Source organism: Plectropomus leopardus, chromosome 21 (genome assembly GCF_026936395.1).
Source record: "Plectropomus leopardus strain MGB_pleo_1.0 chromosome 21, ASM2693639v1, whole genome shotgun sequence".
Lineage (NCBI taxonomy): Eukaryota > Metazoa > Chordata > Actinopteri > Perciformes > Serranidae > Plectropomus > Plectropomus leopardus.
Window position 1 is genome coordinate 21,744,436 of NC_142196.1, and position 18,696 is coordinate 21,763,131.

Sequence of the window (18,696 nt, forward strand, 5' to 3'; positions counted from 1 at the left end):
TCATACATCTTTTGTAATGTTCTGCTTTCATTTGGTTCTTTATTTGTTTAATCATACCATGGCAGTATAACGGCCATATAAAATAAGAATAGCCCCGGCAATAAGAACAGCCCTGAAGCATCAAAGTTGTAATAAAAAAGAAAGTTTTATAATACTTATATAATGCATGACGCCCAGAGAAGCAGCTACAGCGCGATGCTTTCACATGCATGCTTCACCTTTAGGATGGTGATGAGCGGCCTGGTTTCCTCCAGACATGACACTTAGAATTAAGGTCAAACTGGTAAATTCTTGTTTAATCAGAATATTGTTTCTCACAGTCCTTAAAGTGCTTTTATGTGTCTTTAATTAAAGAACAGCTTTGGTCTGACCACTCAGCCGTAAAGCCCAAACTGGTGTGTTGCAGTAATGTTTGTCTTTCTGGAAGTTTTTCTAATTTCCACACAGGATCTGTGGATGTCAGCCTCAGTGAGAGCTCCGTTTGGCTGTAAGCTGAGCTCCAGGAAGAGTCCTGGTTGTTCAAATGTCTTGTATTTAAGAATGATCGAGGTCCACTGTTCTCTTAGGAACCCAGCAGATTTACACCCCTAAATTTGAATCTTGTCTCTGAGCTCTGCAGAAGGGTCCTTCAACTGCACGGCTTGTTTTTTGTTCTAAACAATCAGCTGAATAACAACAGGTGGACTGCAATCAAGGAAGCTCCTCACACATGATCAAGAGGAGTGAGAAGCACCTCAACTACAATTTAAGTGCCACAGCAAAGAGTCTGAATGGAAATGTGATATATACCAGTTTCTCTTTTCTAAAAACATTTACTAAAAATTCTTAAACTCTGTTTTCACTTTGTAATTATGGGAAAGTGTATATATATATATGTATATATATATACATACATACATATATACATATATATATATATATATATATATATATATAAACTTCCCCTTTTCCCCTTTTGTTGAGGCTAAGCTTGTTTATTCTTGCTTTTTAGCAGATTACATGCAAGTTGCATTATAGGAAAAATGTGTTATGAAATAAAATATATGTTGTGTTATATAGTTTTAAACAAAATTAGTTTTGTTATATTACACACACACATACACACACACACACACACACACACACACATATATATAGCAAAACTAAATATACATTTGCAATTTCAGTTTTGCACTCATTGTACTCACCAATGATTAATGATCGACTAGTTTTATTAAAAGGGGGATAGATATCCATCCATCCCTCTGAGAATAATGACGGTGCAGCCTTATTTTTACAACCTTTGACCTTTGACGCAAGTCACTGATAAGCACTCGTACATAAACAACTCAGTGAGATCAAAACTTCCTCTGAACTTGTTTTAAACAGAAGGGACTCTGGTAATGGAAAAAAAATATTTTGCAGTTGGTGTTGTTTGCATCTTTATCGTTATTCTCCTGGTACTGTTTGTTCCTCACACAGCCGAGTTTAGGAAAAGATTCATAAAGAAATGTGAGGAGTACCCGCAGAAAAGCCACAGGTAAGACTCTCTGTATTCAATGTTTGCTTTTGAGTAAGTATTGTGAATAAACATGGTCAGCCACTACTGAGTGTTTGCATTTATTTTTTAGCTGTCAAGATATATGGGAAACCTTTGAAAAAGCCTACGTAAATAAGAACCCACTTAACTTTTCTGAGACAAACTATGATCCACTCTTTGAAAAGATTCTCTTCACACATCCAAGAAGCCAAGTAAACATGCACGATCACACAACTGCTTGTAACTCACATTAATCAAAGCAGATTGAGCTCCATGATGCAAAAGTAATACATTTGACAATGTAATATCGACTGTTTTGGGGTTAGACGATGCTCTGGAGTGACACAAAAGGGCTGGTCCATGACTTCACAAAGAAGAGAGATTGTTTTTTCACCCTGGAAGACACTCTGTTGGGGTCTCTGCTGGATAATCAACGGTGGTGTGGACTGAAAGGCAGCAAGGGTAAGATCTGTCAGGCGCTGTGCAATGGATAACCTCAGAAGTATGATCTGTTTGGTTCAGGAAGCTGTAGTTTATGAACTTGTCTGAAATACAGCAAAATACAGTAATCGCACTTAGAACAACACTCATGAGGTTGGCAGGAGTCATTGAACCGTGAGAACGTGTTTGCTTTGTATCCTTCTGAAAAATTGGGATAAATTGGGGCATTCATCACAATTACTTGTATGAGGTGTGAACATTTATAAATATCATTCTCCCTGTTATTTCTAGAAACGTTCGCCTTTTTTTGTACAATTGACAAGAACAACAATCCCGTTATTTCATTCTGGAAAAATGCCTCCAGGAGGGTAAGTGCCTGCAGGAAATTGCAACACGTTTTCATCCCAAGTTGTCACATATCACCACTTTGTCAGTGGGTATCCTCCTACGTCTGCTGTTGACGTTTCAGGATGCCGCTACCGTGATGTCAACACAAGCACATGTTGGGATTACTCTACAAAAACACTTGGTTATGTTTAGGCAACAAAAGCAACACCAGGACGTAAACAAAAGCACATGAGGCAATAAAGGCATGGATTGTTACCTTCATGCTTTTCATGTTACTTTGTTAGTAGCAGCGTTTCAACCTGACGCCATCCAGCATCATGCAGCGGATCGTAGCAATGTGAGCGGTTTATCTGGTCGCCTTCTCAGTTGATGTCGCCAGGTGGTGTATTATACGACTATAAAAGGTGGCTTTTGCCGTTGAGCTCTCACATCAAAATCATTGCTTAAGTTGTGGTATTTGAAGACATTTGAATGACAAAACCAACCCTGTGCGATAACTCTGTCACAACATCTACTGCACCTGTGAAATGTATATTTTCATCGCTTAAATGCACTGTTTTTAGATGTATACATCATGACAGTGTCATATACTGTCATATCCACCTATATATCCATATATCCACACATCCATATTTGATTGGTTTATTATTACTTTTCTAACATTAGGCAATAAAGCTGATAAATATGCAATAAGGGATGCAATAAATAAACTTTTTTACCAGAATGAATATATTCAGATGTAACCCTTTGTGTTCACATTTTGGTCAGTAGTATTTTTGTATTTATTTTTTTAGACTTTAATATCATATTCTTATGTCTGCAGTTTGCACTATATGCAACTGGTGAAGTAACAGCTATGCTAAATGGTGGCGGTGGCCAAAAACCATACGACCCTAAAAGGTAAGAAGCACTAAACTCATCATGTTAAAGGTTTGCTTTGATGCAATCTGTCTAAACATTCCTCTTTTGTTTTTGCTGTTTAGCATTTTTGCAAGCATTGAGGTAAAGAAACTCCAGTCCCCCCGGGTGAAGCGCCTCAATGTTATTCTGCTCACTGACAACAACAGTGTGTAAGAAGTTCTCGTTATTTCTCAGCTGGTTTGGCCAAAATGGGTTTAAAAATTTTTTTTTGTATGCATCTGGGAAACAGTAATAATAGTTTCTTTTATTCAGGAAAAAGTGCAATACTGACGCATCTCTGCAGAATTTAAAGAATGAGCTGTATGACAAAGGAATTTCTTATACTTGCAGAGACGTGACGAGGTATGTTCAGCACAGATAATCTCTTCTGATCACGCAGATAATAAGTGACATTGCACCATGTTTTCCCCTCTGACATGTATGTTTGCATCTTCACACAGTAAACTTCATGCTTTTTTGTTTTTGTTGTTTTTCACTGCAGATCTCACATCCGGAAATGCATAAACGAAAACTATGCCTGTGGAACCTGCTGGTGAAGATATCTGAACTAAATGTCAAACTACAACATCACAAGACACATGAGACAGCTGCTAAAAACAAAAGAGTTTTAATTTTTTTCCAGTCCTTGCAAATTCATTAGTGTGCTACTAAATGTTTTGTAGATAAAGTCATTTTGACAGATTTATTTACTACATGTGGCATATAGCTTTTCTTTGAAAAATTATGCTAAATTATTTATTACTGCTATCAGAATATGTGAGATTCAAATAAAATTTTAAAAGGTCAAGTGAAGTTATCTTTGTGTTTTGCAGTGGGTGGGCACTAAAATTGCACTTTAAAAAAAAAAAATTACATTCAAGAAACTTGAAAATATGAATAAATAAAATGTAATAACAATAACAATAACAATAATAGTTAGGTAAGTCTGATTTAATTAAGGAAACTGCTTGCTTCACTTTCTAAGATACTTCTCTCAAACCACACAAGAACACATAATCCTTTTCTCTGACATTTAATACATGTACTTTAACATTTTTCTTTCCTTTTTGCTTCACATGAAACTGGATCCTAAGGTTAGACGAAGGCGTATGCAAATAAAATAAACCACTAAACCACCGAACAGGATAGAAAGTGCTCATAAAACACGGTGCCTGTTTTTGGTTTTATTTTCGTGGGTGTAGGCCACAAGCTGTCTTATCTATCATGTGTGTGACCCGAAGGCGTGTGCAGGGTGACACAGATAGGAACTTAAAGTGTGAATCTCTTAGAGTGAGATTGTTGTGGTAGGAAGAAGCAGGCTCGCCGAGCACAGTAATCACGTCCTCTTTCCTTTCTAGTGACTTGCTGCTGTGTCACACATACCGTAAATAGGCTGCTGTCGGTGCTGGGAACACGCTGCACAGGTGTTACATGAAGAAAGGCCCCCTCTGTAAAACCACTACATGGGGTACTATGACAAGTACTGTAATGTCGGTAAACGCTGTAACTGTTTTAGTCACTGCCACACCAACACCACAACTACTACTGATAATCTTTAAATATCATGAATGTTAATGTGGTTACAGTGAAAGATAGGAAGTCTTTTTTTTTTTTTACATTTTCATGTTTATCTATAACTGGACTTCACTTAAAGTGAATTTAAGCTATTATCTGGCTTATGCATGCAAGTCTGGACAGTTATTATTTGAAAAGAAGATTAATGTTTGCTAAAAACTAACAGAAGAAAAGTGTTTTTGCAGAACATTTTGATGTCACAGTGAAGTCGACCTTTGACCTTTTGTGTATAAAATGTGATCATTTAATCCACAATATTCTATTAGACATTCGTCTGAAAATTTGTAGAAATTTCTAAGTTTATGCCAAAAACCTTGAGGCTGCAGTGGCTTTGACATCTTACCTTTGACCACCAGATATTTATCAGTTTATTCTTGAGTCCAAGTGTGCACCAAATTTAAAGAAATTTGCTCATACACACACACACACACACACACCACACACACACACACACACACACACACACACACACACACACACACACACACACACACACACACACATTAAAAGGCCTATTTCCAGCAATAAGTAGGCTACACAGATGCAGGCTAATGTAAGTTACTTCAAGCAAAATAATGTATCTTATATATATATATATGTTTATTAAAAGACATATATTTTTGTATTATTATTTCCTTTTTTTACATTATTTTGTTTTTGCTTATTATATATTACATGTTGTGCACTGTATATGTTTTGAATATGTGCTGGACCCCAAGAATAGCACTAGTTATGTTGCAGCTAATAGGGATCCTAAATGAAACATATGTATAAAAAATGTACATTAAACTACAAAATAAAAAAAAATCACAAATCACAAAAAAAGAGCAAGTACCTACAGCTAAAAGTGCAATAATTTGCATCTAATGACACCTGCCTTTGTAATAAACTGTTTTGATTTTAACAGATATATAGCAAACATCCTTACAGAGGAGGATCATTTATTTTATTTTGTACTTTGTGTTGTATTTTCTTTACATAAAGTGGGATATCCCACAATAATCTACTGGAGCCTCCCCAACATCTGCCAAAATTTATGGAGGTGGAAACTCCCACGTCATCACAAAAAAAAACACACACAAAAAATAGTACAGTTATTACATACATTATTTTAGTGTGAAAACTCTTGCCAGGGGAAGAAACGTGTCAAATTTGTTTAAATAAAACAAGTTTCTAGAAAGAGTGGAGGAGCAGCCATGGGTCGTCTCCCCTGCGCAAAGTGCCGGTTAGTGGAGGAGGAGCGGCGGCGTGTTTTCCCCTCTCCTCCTCCTTCCCTGAAACGCGCCGCTGTGACTCAACTGATTGAGTAACACGATAATCCTGCGAGATGTGTGATTTTCCCACAAGCCGCAGCAGTTAGGTTTCGCGTGTGTTTTTTGGGGACAGTTTTATATTCAAATTTGTGTGTGTGTGTGTGTGTGTGTGTGTGTGTGTTTTATACATTTCCGGCCTCAAGTGTGAGAAGTTCTCACAGTAATCCAGGAAGAAAACACGCTGAACACGCTGAAGTTCACACCAACTGTTTGCTGTAAAAAATGAACTTTTTCATTTTTCTCCATCTCCAGAATAAGAGTGGACTGAAAGTAGCCTGTTTACTTTTTGGTATCTATTTTAAGGTATTTATTATTCAGTCTTACTTAACAAGTGTTTAAATCTTAAAATAATAATATATTTTATACTTTATATAAAATAGCGTTTATTCCCTGTCAAAAAATATTTTTGTAAACACAGACCCCTGCTAGTACTGATGAATGTTAATAAAGTAGGTTCATTATTTTATTTTATCATTTATATAAATTTTGATATATATTTAATATTATCTATCTATTTGTAGGTTAATGGTTTTTCTTACAAAATGTAGTTATTATTATACAAAATATATAAACATGGTTGATGTAACTATTTTCACTTAATCAATTTCTGGGTTATTGATTTCCACTAATTAAAAATGTATTTATTAATATACAAAAAATACATTTATATGTGGGTTCCTGGTCATACTAATGTTGAAGATAATAAAGTTATTTTTATTGTATTTGTTTTTTAAAATATTTTATTGTATTTATTGATTATTGAATTCCATTATTTAGAATCAATTTAAAGAAATTTAGTAATTTTTATTATTATTTTGTCTTTTGGCCCTTTGCTATTTTTGGGAGAGTTAGGATTTTTTGCGATATTCTTTTTTTTAATTAATATGGATATTTATTAATCTGCTGATTTATTAATGACAACTGGAAGGTGAGATTTTCTTTAAGACAGTAAAGAAAATCAATTTATTATTAGTAAACAATTCAAGAACCTCTGCGAGGCACATTAGACTACATTACAAAAAATAAATAACTAATAAAAAAAAAAAACTGCGTGTGAAATGTGTCATTTCTTGTAGTGTAACATCAGTTATTTCCCTTAGTCATCGATCCGGTACGTAAACTCATTGATAATTACCGCTCGAGCTGCTGATCAGCTACTTGTACTTTCCTTTCCTTCGATAAAGTCGTCAGCGGCTCTGCCCCTGTGACTCCACGCGAGGGAATCCCGGCAGCTGATTGGACGCTGCCGGTTGTATGACGTCACAGGACGCTATAACTGAGCGCGCGGAGTGTGTCACTTTCATATCCAGCTGTTGTGACATCTGCGCATGTCGAGGACTCAAGAAAATACTATGGTGAGAGATTTTAATGTAATTGTACTATTTATTCTTTTATGTGTGTCTCTGCATATTATAAAAAGTTAAAGTTACTTTAAAAAAATTATTATGTTCAGAGAAAATCTACTCTCTCCCCATTATCAACAACATGTTTGTCTTTTACTGAAGGATATACTCCGTATTTCATGTCTTTTGATTGTCTAAAATGATGTGATGAATACATTTGAGAGCTCCACGTGCAACCTGAGTGTAGGTGATCGCGTGACAGTGTGGGGATAATTCACACCATCTGTGTGGGATCTGAGTCAGCTGTCACGAGGTGCATTTTTCTGCACGCCTATCATCAGCACAGCATCTCTAAGGATGAGGATGACAAAATGATCTATGTAGGATAAAAAGCAACACCTGAGCAAGTTAAACCAGCCAATGTACGCTTTTTTTTGCCTGACAAATAATTTTGACAATTAATTGATCATCAAACTTGCAGTAAAGTCATTTTCTGTTGATTAACTAATTGACTCATGTTTCAGCGGTGGATAATATTCTCTTTTTTTTCTTATTTATTAATTTTTGGGACATTTTAAGCACTGATTAAATAGATTTTTTTTAGATAGTGGTAGCGGATAATTGACAGAAAATGAGGAAGAATAATGAGCAAGTCCAGACAATTAGCCTGCCTGTTGCTTACTCTGATCTAAAATGAGAATTTCACATGCTTTTAATGTCATAAATAAGAATTTTAAAATGGCCATTAGGCACAATATTTTAACTGTGCCTACATTCATAAATGTTTATTTATTTTCATATAGATGTTTTTTATTTATTCGTTGCTGATTTTGAGATATATAACATTTTATTTTTTTATTTATTTACCCCTTCAATTATTTATTTATTTATTATTTTAATAATTTTTACCTCTTGTCTTTATGTCTTTTATTTTGTTTTGTTGCTTTATTAATTCAAATTAATATTTGTGAATCTATTGTGTTATTAATGATGGCTGAAAGGCCAGTGTCCCTAAAACAAAAACAATTAAGAAAAGTAAGACTTGCCAGAGCCCATATTAAAAACATAAAATGGAACTGTTGATAATAACTTAATCATTATCAATAAATATCAAGATATGAATGTTTGAGGGAATGATTTTAATGATGCTGTAATGTGTGTCCTCTGTTTTGACAGTCACTACATGAAACTACAATGGACCAACTGCCTGCAGAGAGATCCCAGACTTCAGACAACAGACTGACCCACAGACTGTATCCATCACTGCCCAACATAGACAGGTGAACATCGCGTCATTATCAGCAGATTTTAGGAGTATTTCCTATAATTTACTGGCATGCAGTGAAAAAATACCCAGATCCTTTACTTAAAATACCATACTTCACGTCCAAAATTAAAAATGTTAGTTAAATAAAAAGCACAGAAGTATTTTCAGCACTTATCAAAAGAACTAATCATGCAAATTTAATTCTTTAAAAGTGTTGAAATTAAACTCTTTAAAAAAAAAACATCACTTACGAGTACATGTAAGAGCATGTTAATGTTGTTCATCAATGTGGAGCCAATTTTGTATAAAGTAACCTACAACGGGAATAGTAAAGTAAACTGAAAGTAAGTCGAAACTGTACTTGAGAATGTTTTATTCCACCACTTGTGGCTTAAAAAAAGACTACAATGTTTAATGGTCATTTTTCTTTTTGTGTTCAAGTGTTTTCAGGTATGATGGTTGTGTGGCGGACCCCGCCACTGGAGAAAAACCCCATACAGCTGCAGTTACTCATCCCGACAGTCTACAGGGAGACACTCAGGTAATATTAACAATGCAACATCGGAAGATATGTCTGAGTCCTTAACCACAAGGAAATGACCGTGTTCTTTGTGTTACTGGAAACCCTCTATAGCAAAACTTCCAAAAATGTGTAAAAGGAAGTCAGTGGACACACTCATAATTGCCCATGCAGTCACAGATGGACTTACCATGTGCCACATTTTAATGCTTCCTCTTTTTTTAAATTTTTTGTTTGCTGTAGTCAGAAGTTGGCGGCAGCAGTGACGTCAGAATGAAAGCACAAATACTTATCTTAGAGGAGCAAAGACAGGAGGTGAGTACATTTCAAAAGTGAGATTTATGTTCATCCCAAAACATGCATGTACCTAAAAGATTTGTGTTATTTCTCTTTTACTCAGCTTCTTTCTATAAATGAGAAATGGGCGAGAGAGTACCGAACCATGGTGCAGTACTACAAACAGAAGGTAAGAAAGGGACGAACTCTTGTTTGATGCTTCACTTTAACGTCATTTCTGTGCTTCACGCTTTGTGTCATGTGACATTTTCTTTATCTCCAGGTCCGAGACTTGAAAGAAATACTGCAACATAACAACTTAAATGAGGACATGCGGGAAAACGAAGACAGGGACGACACATTACACAAGAAAGACAAAGATAAAGAAATGAAATGGGTAAATTCAACACTTATTTAAAATCCAGACACAATTTAAGGCATTTTGGTTGATTCAGGATGTAAAAATGTGGATTGTAATTTGATTCTCAAGGGACAGTACACACAGACGGGTGACAAGCTACTAAAAGCAGAGAGGGAAGCAGAAGAGCTGCGAGCACAAAACAGCACTTTGACCCGAAGAGGGCAGCATCAGCACGAAGAGATCAGAAGACTGAACAAAGTGAGTCCTCAAATGAATGAAAATCGGAGTGAAAGGAGTTTTGACTGTTTAATCTGTGCGACAACATGAGGATTATAGCTGATTTATTGTGTTTGTACAGGCTCTAGAGGAGGCGCTTCAGACGACTCAACCTCTCGATGTGAGCAGTGAAACACTACAGGATGTCTGGAAACATCAGGTGAGTTCATGCGTCATGTGTGTATTTTTGAAATTATGCTTATTTGCTTTCTTGCTGAAAATAAGATATATATAATATATACTGGAATACAAAATAATGTAATACATTAGCTTTTCTTAGCCTGGCTCTGTCCATGTTTTAAAAACTCACCCAAAAGTTCACTCACTGACTCGTGCTGGAGTGTTTTTTGACTTGCATCCAACCCTTTAACAACTGGATCTACAAATAATCTGAACCTAAAAAATAAATAATTTATTCAAAAGGATATCAGACTATTCCTTTACTGGACTCAATCCTTAAATCGTGTTTTCTTGTTGTCCATTTTTAGGCTGAAGTCTACAAGGAAGACTTTCTGAAGGAGCGCAGGGACCGGGAGAAGCTTAAGGAGAAATGTCTGGAACAAGACAGAAAGTTTAGGAAAGTTTACAATGAGCTGCGTGTCCTCAAATCTCAGGTATGTCTATACATAGTTGTTTTCTGTCCTCATCTACCTGTCTTTTCATATTAATATTTTTATTATAGCCTATTTATTTATTTAACCCCACTTGTCAAGTGCTTGAGGGTTTTCTGGGTTAACTTTCTGTATAACTTTTTCATTTTTAATAAGCGCTAAATGAATCAAATCAGTCAGTATATGTGTTTGTATTCTGCCATGTTTAGAACAGTAAATACAAGAAAAAAAAGCATGAAGATTTTAATATAGTGTCTTGATTTTCCCAGGTGTCTCGGACTCGTCCTCCACAGCCTGCACTTGAATGCTGCTGCACTAATCAAGCCACAAACTGGGAAGTCCGCCAGATTAACCAGAACCACATCCAGCTTCAAAGACGCTACACTCTCAATGACAAACCATGAAGTTTCACGACCCCGCTGCTGTTTGTGTGATAATGTATGTTGCACGTCTCGGGTCACAGTTCGTCATTAGCAGAGTCAGACTTTGCTATTTTATCAGTCTGGACAACACCAGTTTTTGGCTGTCTGCTGCAGGTTTGGCTTCAGGTGGTCCTTGTCGTGGTCGTATTGAGGCCGATCCACTAGTCTGGGCCCATTAGGTGACAATGGAAGCATAAAAAGACTCTTAAACAACCGGTGAAATAGAAATGTGACCCTCCGGTTTAATCACTTTCCTCAAGAGGAGAAAAGCAGCAAAGACTGAAATAAAATACACAACTCATTGCGTGCGAAGTTTGCACTGAAAGCTTGTTTAGTTCCCCTCGTGACAGAGGTCCTCAGGGAGATATCATATATTACACTGCTCAAACACTAGTGATTTTATTAAAAATGCAACATGAATGAGGGATCTTCCTGTTTCAAGTGCCTGTAACCACAGAGTGCCAAGTGCAACAGGAAAATCCGAGCAGCGTCATCATTGTGGTCTGCTTTGACAACAGAGAATTTTGAAAAGACGAACACGGGCACACCCTCGTCTGGCAGGAGGAATTAAAATGCCAGCGATGACGAGAGCTGTAACTTTGTCTGACTCATCATAAAGCACCGCTGTGGTATGCACACACATCACCATGTCGCAGACTATCTCTGTGAAAGAGCGTCTTCTTGTTGCAGAAATTCGTTCAGTATTAGTTTACTTGCAGCTGAGGCCTGTCAGAGAGGGAAGGGGATGTTTGTGGGTGAGGGAGAAATATATAGCAGCACTTATTTAGAGTATATTTATAAATGTCTAATTTGTTGGCACATATTTGTTCTATTTTTTTGTGTATTTATCGTGAGAATAAAAAATATATATATGAATGTGCATGTGTGTTAAATGCAAACTGCTGTCACACACACAAGAGGGAAAGAATATATCCATCACATATCACAATTTCCTTCTTCATACCTTCATCCCGTGCAGGGGATGTACTCGTGCATGAAGTCAGCACTGAAAAATCTACAATCTTTAGGGACCTCTACTGGTAGACAGAAGTACTAAAACTTTAACTCCTTTAATGATGAAAACCTGTACTTAAACTCATCAGAGCTCCAAAAAAGAAAAAGAAAAAAAAACCATGATATTTTGTTGCTGCATATTGGAAAGACTAATCAACAGTATTTTACATGTATAAACAGTATATGAAAGGATACATGGTTTATACTACACTATACAGCACTATAGTGTAATTGTAAAAAGATGTAATGACATTAAGTGTTAATTAATGAGAAGCATTCACATCAGGTAAATAAACAGTCAGTTACTGATAACACAGGATACCAATCACAGCCAATTACATGTACTCATCTATAAACGGCTTCAAAACTCCCTTACATGTTCACATCAGTTTTACTTTATTAGTCATCTTGGTTTGACTGTTTTCAACAATCACCAAGTCTGGCTTGGTTTAAAAAAACAACAACAAAGAAACCCCAAAACCTTAATTCATGCTGTTAGATGTGAAAATATGCTGGCTCTATAAACACTAAAACGACTGTTTAAACGGAGTCTGATGGCTTTAAAGATGTTCAGCTTTAGGCTGTTTGCAGTTCAACAAAAATAACCTCTCTTCAACAAAAAGGTGATCTCTGTGGGATCCTTTTCATGTTGAATGTTGTCAGTGTCACACTTCGCAGATGAAAAACTAAAGAGCACAACTCAGAAGGTAAGTGGACAAAGCTTAGAGTCGAGTACAAGGAAGCAAAACGAGGTAATCAACAAATTAACAAGAGGTTGGGCTGAGGCAGAACATGCAGGCAGGGTCAAAATCTAGATTAAAAAAGTCACAAGGCTGATATGTAGTGCTTTAATGCTGCAAAGCTGAGGTACGGGGCACAAAGACAATCTGGCAGAGCGAAAGTGAAAGTGGACCAGGATATATAGTGGAGAGCTGATGGGGGAATGAGGAGCAGGTGAGTGATGAGGAGCAGGTGAGTGATGAGGAGCAGGTGAGTGATGAGGAGCAGGCAGGAGGAGCAGCTGGGTCTGAAATGACAGCAGAGTTTGAAAAGTACAAACAAACCAGGTGAATAAATGACTGATAAATATAACTGAAAACCACGAGACACTGAGAGTAACAATCTGAACCTATCAATGGCAAAAAAAAACCCACTTTTGGTGGGTGTAAAATGACGATGCACAAATGCTCCAGGCGTTCACACCGCAGCACAAGACCATTTTAAAAATTGTTGTCTCCATTGATTACTTAGAAACAAAACATGGAAAATAGTGTCCAGGTTAAAAAATAAAGATAAGAAGTTACTGAGTCACCAGAGTTACCACTATTCATCCTGAGGGGTACCTGGAATTATATAATGTATTTGTACTTAAATACTGTTACTTTATTTTATTGCACTGTATAAATTTGAAGGGAGCTGACAAAAACGAAGAAATATAATAATAATAATACACCAACGCCCACACCTTTTCGGTCCTGCTTTTTGTTTTGGTTTTGTGTTTATTTGTTGTTGTTTTCAATGCTATTAAAGCAATGACTTATTGCTTATTTATTGTATACTTACTTTTGTATTTAAGTTTTATAAGTTGTAAATATGACTAAAATTAAAACTAAACTAAAATAAAAACTAACCTTTGAATGTTTTAGTTCCTCCTGGATGTTTTTAAGGATCCTCCTCTGAAACAAAAACAATCATCAAAATATTCTGTATCACTAAATCATACATGTTTGTGCTCTGCAGGAATTTTTCACCGGACCCAGTATACGCTCACATTTTAGGCATTTTGGTGACATACCTCACCTGTTTCGCCCATAGTTCAAGTGGCTGCAGCAAACAGAAAGGCTAACTTTTCCTTCACAGAGCCACAGAATGTTTTTGCAACAAAACTAATTTCGTGATCTTAATCTGGAGAAATATCCTGGTTTTGCTTTGTGCTGTGATGATGTCTGCTTGAGCCAAATAACACAGCAATCAAGACCAGGTGGAGGTTTCTCATAGCTGACAGATACATAAACAAGAAATATAACTGCAGCTCCGATGACTTACGATCTTATAACTCTGTCCAAGAGTGGAAATGATATACATTATGTGTATGATACCCCTGTGGTGGACAGACAGGTGCACACATCAGATTACAAGCAGGTTCAGCCAATGGCCTGAAAGCATGAAGCCCTTTGAGCCCCTCACACTGCAGTCCTTAAAACCTCCATATATGGTATCCCTGGATACTCTCAGTTACCTTAATGACCCACAAACATGTGCAGGCTTAAATCCTTTAAGACCGTAATGAAGTCGAGTAAAACACTGGCAGTTGTGGAGGCGGGTTTTGAAGAAGTTTATTGGCACAGTAATAGCAGCAATGTGTTCTTTGTTTATTCTCAACAACAGTCTGTTTCTGTTTGGCAGTAAAAAAGTTCTCTGGCTAATAGTTTAATTTACAGAAAGTGAAAAATGATGACACGTTGAGCTCAGCCTGAAGTGATTGTCAGCACAATTGCATAAAGTGCATATGCAACACAAAGAAAGTGAAACTGAGAGTGTTTTAAAGTCACCACGTCGGCTTTAGTCGCTGCTTCGCTGCTACATTCAGAGTGGTTTAGTCTGAAGATACTTGCTGTTTATAAATAGATGCAGTAATGTATGATGGTGATTACGTTTCAGGGCTGTTGAAATAAAATATATTACAATGCTGTTAAATGGTACCCAGTGCTCTGTGTTGTAGTGCAGTGGTTCACAGCTGGTGGGTCGCAGTCCAAAAGTGATTCGTAACCATGAGCTTTTATTTTGAAGTACATTGAATTTGCAGCACAGAGCTTTTATTTTGAAGTGTGGTCTCCTGTTGTATTGTGAGAGAGTTTTTTTCAATAACACTAACGATTTTATTGCACTATTCTTAGTATTATGTGGCCTGTTTTTAATTTCAAAAATAAGAATAGGCCTAAAGGACTGTTCTTCTTCAATGGAGGGGGGGTGGGTGTTTTTTTTTTTACCTCCCCCAAAGCCACTCCCACATGATGTGTTAAAGGACTGTTGGATATTGAGAAATGATGTCATTTTGGCAATTTTTATTAGGAAAAGGAAAACACTATTTAAAAAAAAAATCTAAAAGTTTTAAAGAAAGAAATCGCCAAAAATATTAAAAGAAAAATAAATTGCAATTTTTTTTTAGAGAAAAAGAATTGCCAAAAAAATTAGGAAGAAGAAAGTTGCAAAAATGTTTTTTAAAAATCAGCCAAAAAATTAGAAAGAAAAAAATCATTGCCAAAACGTTTTAAAGAAAGGAAATTCCAAAAATTTTAAAGAAATAAAATTGGCAAAAGTTTTTTGAAAAATTTTAAAAAGAAAAAAAAGTGCCAAAATAACATTTAACTGAAATCATGCCTTCGAAACCAAAAGCATGTTTTCTTTTTTTTAAAAATCTGGTAAATTTATTTTTCTTCAGAGCCTCCAGTATCAAATCCTTGAAATGCGTTCGGTTTGAACTAATCGCACCTTAGTATGTTTTACATCATTCTGTTTTAAGCCCACATAATATTTACATTTTGTCAATTCAAACTGAATAAGTGATCATTTCTCTTATGTGCAGAATTTGAACTAATGAACTGGGAGAAATCTGGACCCAGTGGCTGGACCAGTTGGGAACCACTGTTGTAGCGTGTTACATTGTGTGTGATGTTGAAATATACTGAATGCTGTACTTCTCTGCCTTTTTAAGATAAATATGTTAAATACAGTCCATGGAAGTATTGTCAGCCACTGAGTGGATTTAAAGAGACAAATTCTGGCCAGTATTGCACACCAGTTTTCAACCAGTTCTGACACATCGACCACTGAACTCTGCCAGCTCCATACCGGGAATATTAGAACATCCACTTGTCAGAGTCCAAGAGCTCCCCGTCTCAGTAGAAAGCGGGGTTTGTGTGCTCGATGACACATCGCCGGCAGTGGCGTCGAACAAACCGCAGGGCCTCTGGCGACACCTCGCAGTCCTGCACGTTGAGAAGCTGCAGCTCGCAGCAGTTGGCCGCCAGCGCTTTGAGTCCTCTGCCCGTCACGCTCTCGCACGCTCTGAGACTCACTCGCCTCAGGCCTTGGCAGTACATGGCCAGCTGCTCCAGCCCACTGTCCGACACCAGCGGGCACTTACCCACGTCCAGGGACTTGAGTTTGGGGCAGCTCCTCGCCAAGTGGCTTAGGCCGTGGTCTGTTAGTCCCTCGCAACCTCTCGCGTTTAAGTAACGCAGTCTCGGGCAGTAGCGGGCCACGTAGCGCATGCCCACATCTGTTATGCGGGCGCAGTGGGCCACGCTCAGGTAGCGAAGGCAGCCCTCCAGACGGGCGACTTCACGCAGGCCGAAATCACCAACCAAGCGGCAGTCACTGAGACTCAGCTCCTTTATTGAGGGGCAGTGGAGAGCCAGGTGGCGCAAGGCTTCGTCCGTCAGTCTAGTGCAGCGGCGAAGGTACAGATGTGTCAGGCGGGGGCAGTGGGAGGCGATAGTTCGCAAGCCCTCGTCCTCGAGGGAGAAACAATCGGTCATGTCCAGGTAGTGGATGGAGATCTGCTGGCCGTGCAGGGGGGACAGCTGGAGTGAGGCCTCCTGGGTAAGACTGATGCATGTGACCTTGGAGCAGCCTGGAGGGAGAGGAAGCAAAAATTAAAAAACTCATTATTTATGCAAAGTAGATTTTAAATCAAAGGATCAGTTCACATTTCTTTGTCTTAAAACAGAAATCAGCTGCCACAGAGGGCGGCTCTTGAATGAAACGTCAAACTTTTGTTGCGGTTTGGTCTTTAGTTCAAATGACAATGGCGTTTTGGGGGCCGAAAATGCAAACTTTTAAAGCTGGGTTCCAGAGTTAAATCTTTTAAAAACGCAAACCCTTCTGTGGCCATCCTGCGAGAACGTCACGGCTGCACTTCGCGCATGCACGTGGTGTTCTTCTATGGTGTGTCATTTCAAAGGCAAACCACCAACTACTGGCCTGCCGTGCACACTACAGTGTGTTTGGCTGTTTTTGCAACTCACTGATGCAAGAATGCCTCTGATAAAGCAGTTGGCACAATGCAACCTTAAAAGCAACATTTGCAATCTCCCATAAAATGGATAGAAAAATGCACAATTAAAGTGAGAAGTACCACGACATTTCCACCATAAACTGATGGAGAAAAAGCACAAATGGTCCAGAAACATTCACCAGAATGAATGCAGTAAATTAAGTGCTTGCCATAAAAATGTCTGTTTCCCCACCAAGAAACAAAACCTGCACTCTCATACATACGTATGTGCATGACAGTATAGCTTTGGCACAAACTGAAAAAATGTGAACCTCCCCATTAAGACTGAATTGTGAGCATCCACTTGAGGGCACCAGAGTAAAACCTGCTGGATTTGTGCCTGCAGCCAGAGGCATGAAGATGTTCAAGTGCAAACAACTCTGAGAAAACCAAACAATATTCAGGGGAAAAATGATCAAAGGCTGCTGTCCTTTACAGTTGAAAAATAGACTTGATTTCATTATTTCACCCTCTCAAATAAAAGCCACAAGTCCTCTTTTAAAGGATATTTTTACAACAAAGGGCTCGCTTCCTGGTGCTAATGGTGCAGACATCGCTCTGCCACCAGACTCCTGTCCAAGTCAATGTTATTCGTGTCACTTCCTTAATGAAAGCAGCAGACCGCTCTCCTTACTCACACTGAGGTAAGTTCTGCTCTCAGCTAAAGAAAGCCTTTCTTCTCCCACATGGGAGCTTAAGGTTGGCAGAGCTTCTTCTGCTCCTCTAATGATTTTACCAGCTTCAGGAGAAATGAGTGAGAGGGATCGAGAAGAGGAATTCTCGGAGGTAAATCCACACATGTGCGTGATGTTGGGAAGCAGTAATAAAACTGAGAGACACCAATCAGATGTTATAGAGTAGTGGTTCAGATTTGTGACAAAATACACTTTATTGTGAATTACAGTGAAATTGTAGCACAGAGCTTTTATGTGTTTTCCTGCTGTAGAATGAGAGGTTTTGTTTTTTGAGAACTATTTTAATGCCCCATTATTGGTATTATTTCAACTTTTTTTTAAAATTTCAAACATAAGAACAGGTCTTAGGTACTGCTCTTTATTTATAGGACGAGGTGGGTGTCACCAAAAATTTTATAAGACAAAAAAAGTAAAGAAAAAAATCATTGCCAAAAAGTTTAAAAGAAAAAAAAAACAATTAGAAATTAAAAAAATCAGAGAACTAAACCTGCCAAAAATGCCAAATGTAAAATGAAAAAAATTGGCCAAAATTTTAAAAGGAAAATAAATCACCAAACAAGTTAAAAGGAAAGAAATTGCCAAAAAAAAAAAAGAAATAAAATCACCAAAAGTTTTTTAAAATCACCGGTAACATGGAAAACAAATATTGTCTAAAGGGAGAATAAAATACCACCAAAATTTAAAAAATGCCTTTAAAAAATATGTGATTATTTCTCCTTTGTGCAGACTTTGAACTTATGACTAAGGAGAAATCTA

At 37.4% G+C, this 18,696-nt stretch overlaps 3 protein-coding genes across 3 annotated transcripts in view; 2 read left to right on the plus strand and 1 right to left on the minus strand.

The window, feature by feature from the left end:
- Positions 1-1,350: 1,350 nt before the first annotated feature.
- LOC121940397 (ADP-ribosyl cyclase/cyclic ADP-ribose hydrolase 1-like) lies at positions 1,351-4,016 on the plus strand. Its single transcript, XM_042483177.2, has 8 exons — positions 1,351-1,519; positions 1,611-1,731; positions 1,846-1,981; positions 2,252-2,328; positions 3,132-3,208; positions 3,292-3,378; positions 3,482-3,571; positions 3,711-4,016. Exons 1-8 carry the CDS (start codon positions 1,383-1,385, stop codon positions 3,763-3,765), a joined length of 780 nt encoding a protein of 259 aa, XP_042339111.2. The 5' UTR covers positions 1,351-1,382; the 3' UTR covers positions 3,766-4,016.
- Positions 4,017-7,355: 3,339 nt separating this feature from the next.
- Positions 7,356-12,048, plus strand: LOC121960807 (uncharacterized). The gene is made up of 10 exons (XM_042510668.2): positions 7,356-7,451; positions 8,616-8,719; positions 9,148-9,247; positions 9,470-9,541; positions 9,627-9,692; positions 9,786-9,899; positions 9,993-10,121; positions 10,222-10,299; positions 10,628-10,753; positions 11,020-12,048. Exons 1-10 carry the CDS (start codon positions 7,425-7,427, stop codon positions 11,152-11,154), a joined length of 951 nt encoding a protein of 316 aa, XP_042366602.2. The 5' UTR covers positions 7,356-7,424; the 3' UTR covers positions 11,155-12,048.
- A 2,457-nt stretch (positions 12,049-14,505) lies between these two features.
- Positions 14,506-18,696, minus strand: part of LOC121960744 (F-box/LRR-repeat protein 7) — a 28,922-nt gene continuing 24,731 nt past the window's right edge. The window contains exon 4 of the mRNA XM_042510595.2: positions 14,506-16,822. Within this exon, the coding sequence (XP_042366529.1) occupies positions 16,086-16,822 (737 nt within the window). The 3' untranslated portion in view covers positions 14,506-16,085. The remainder of the gene's footprint in view (positions 16,823-18,696) is intronic.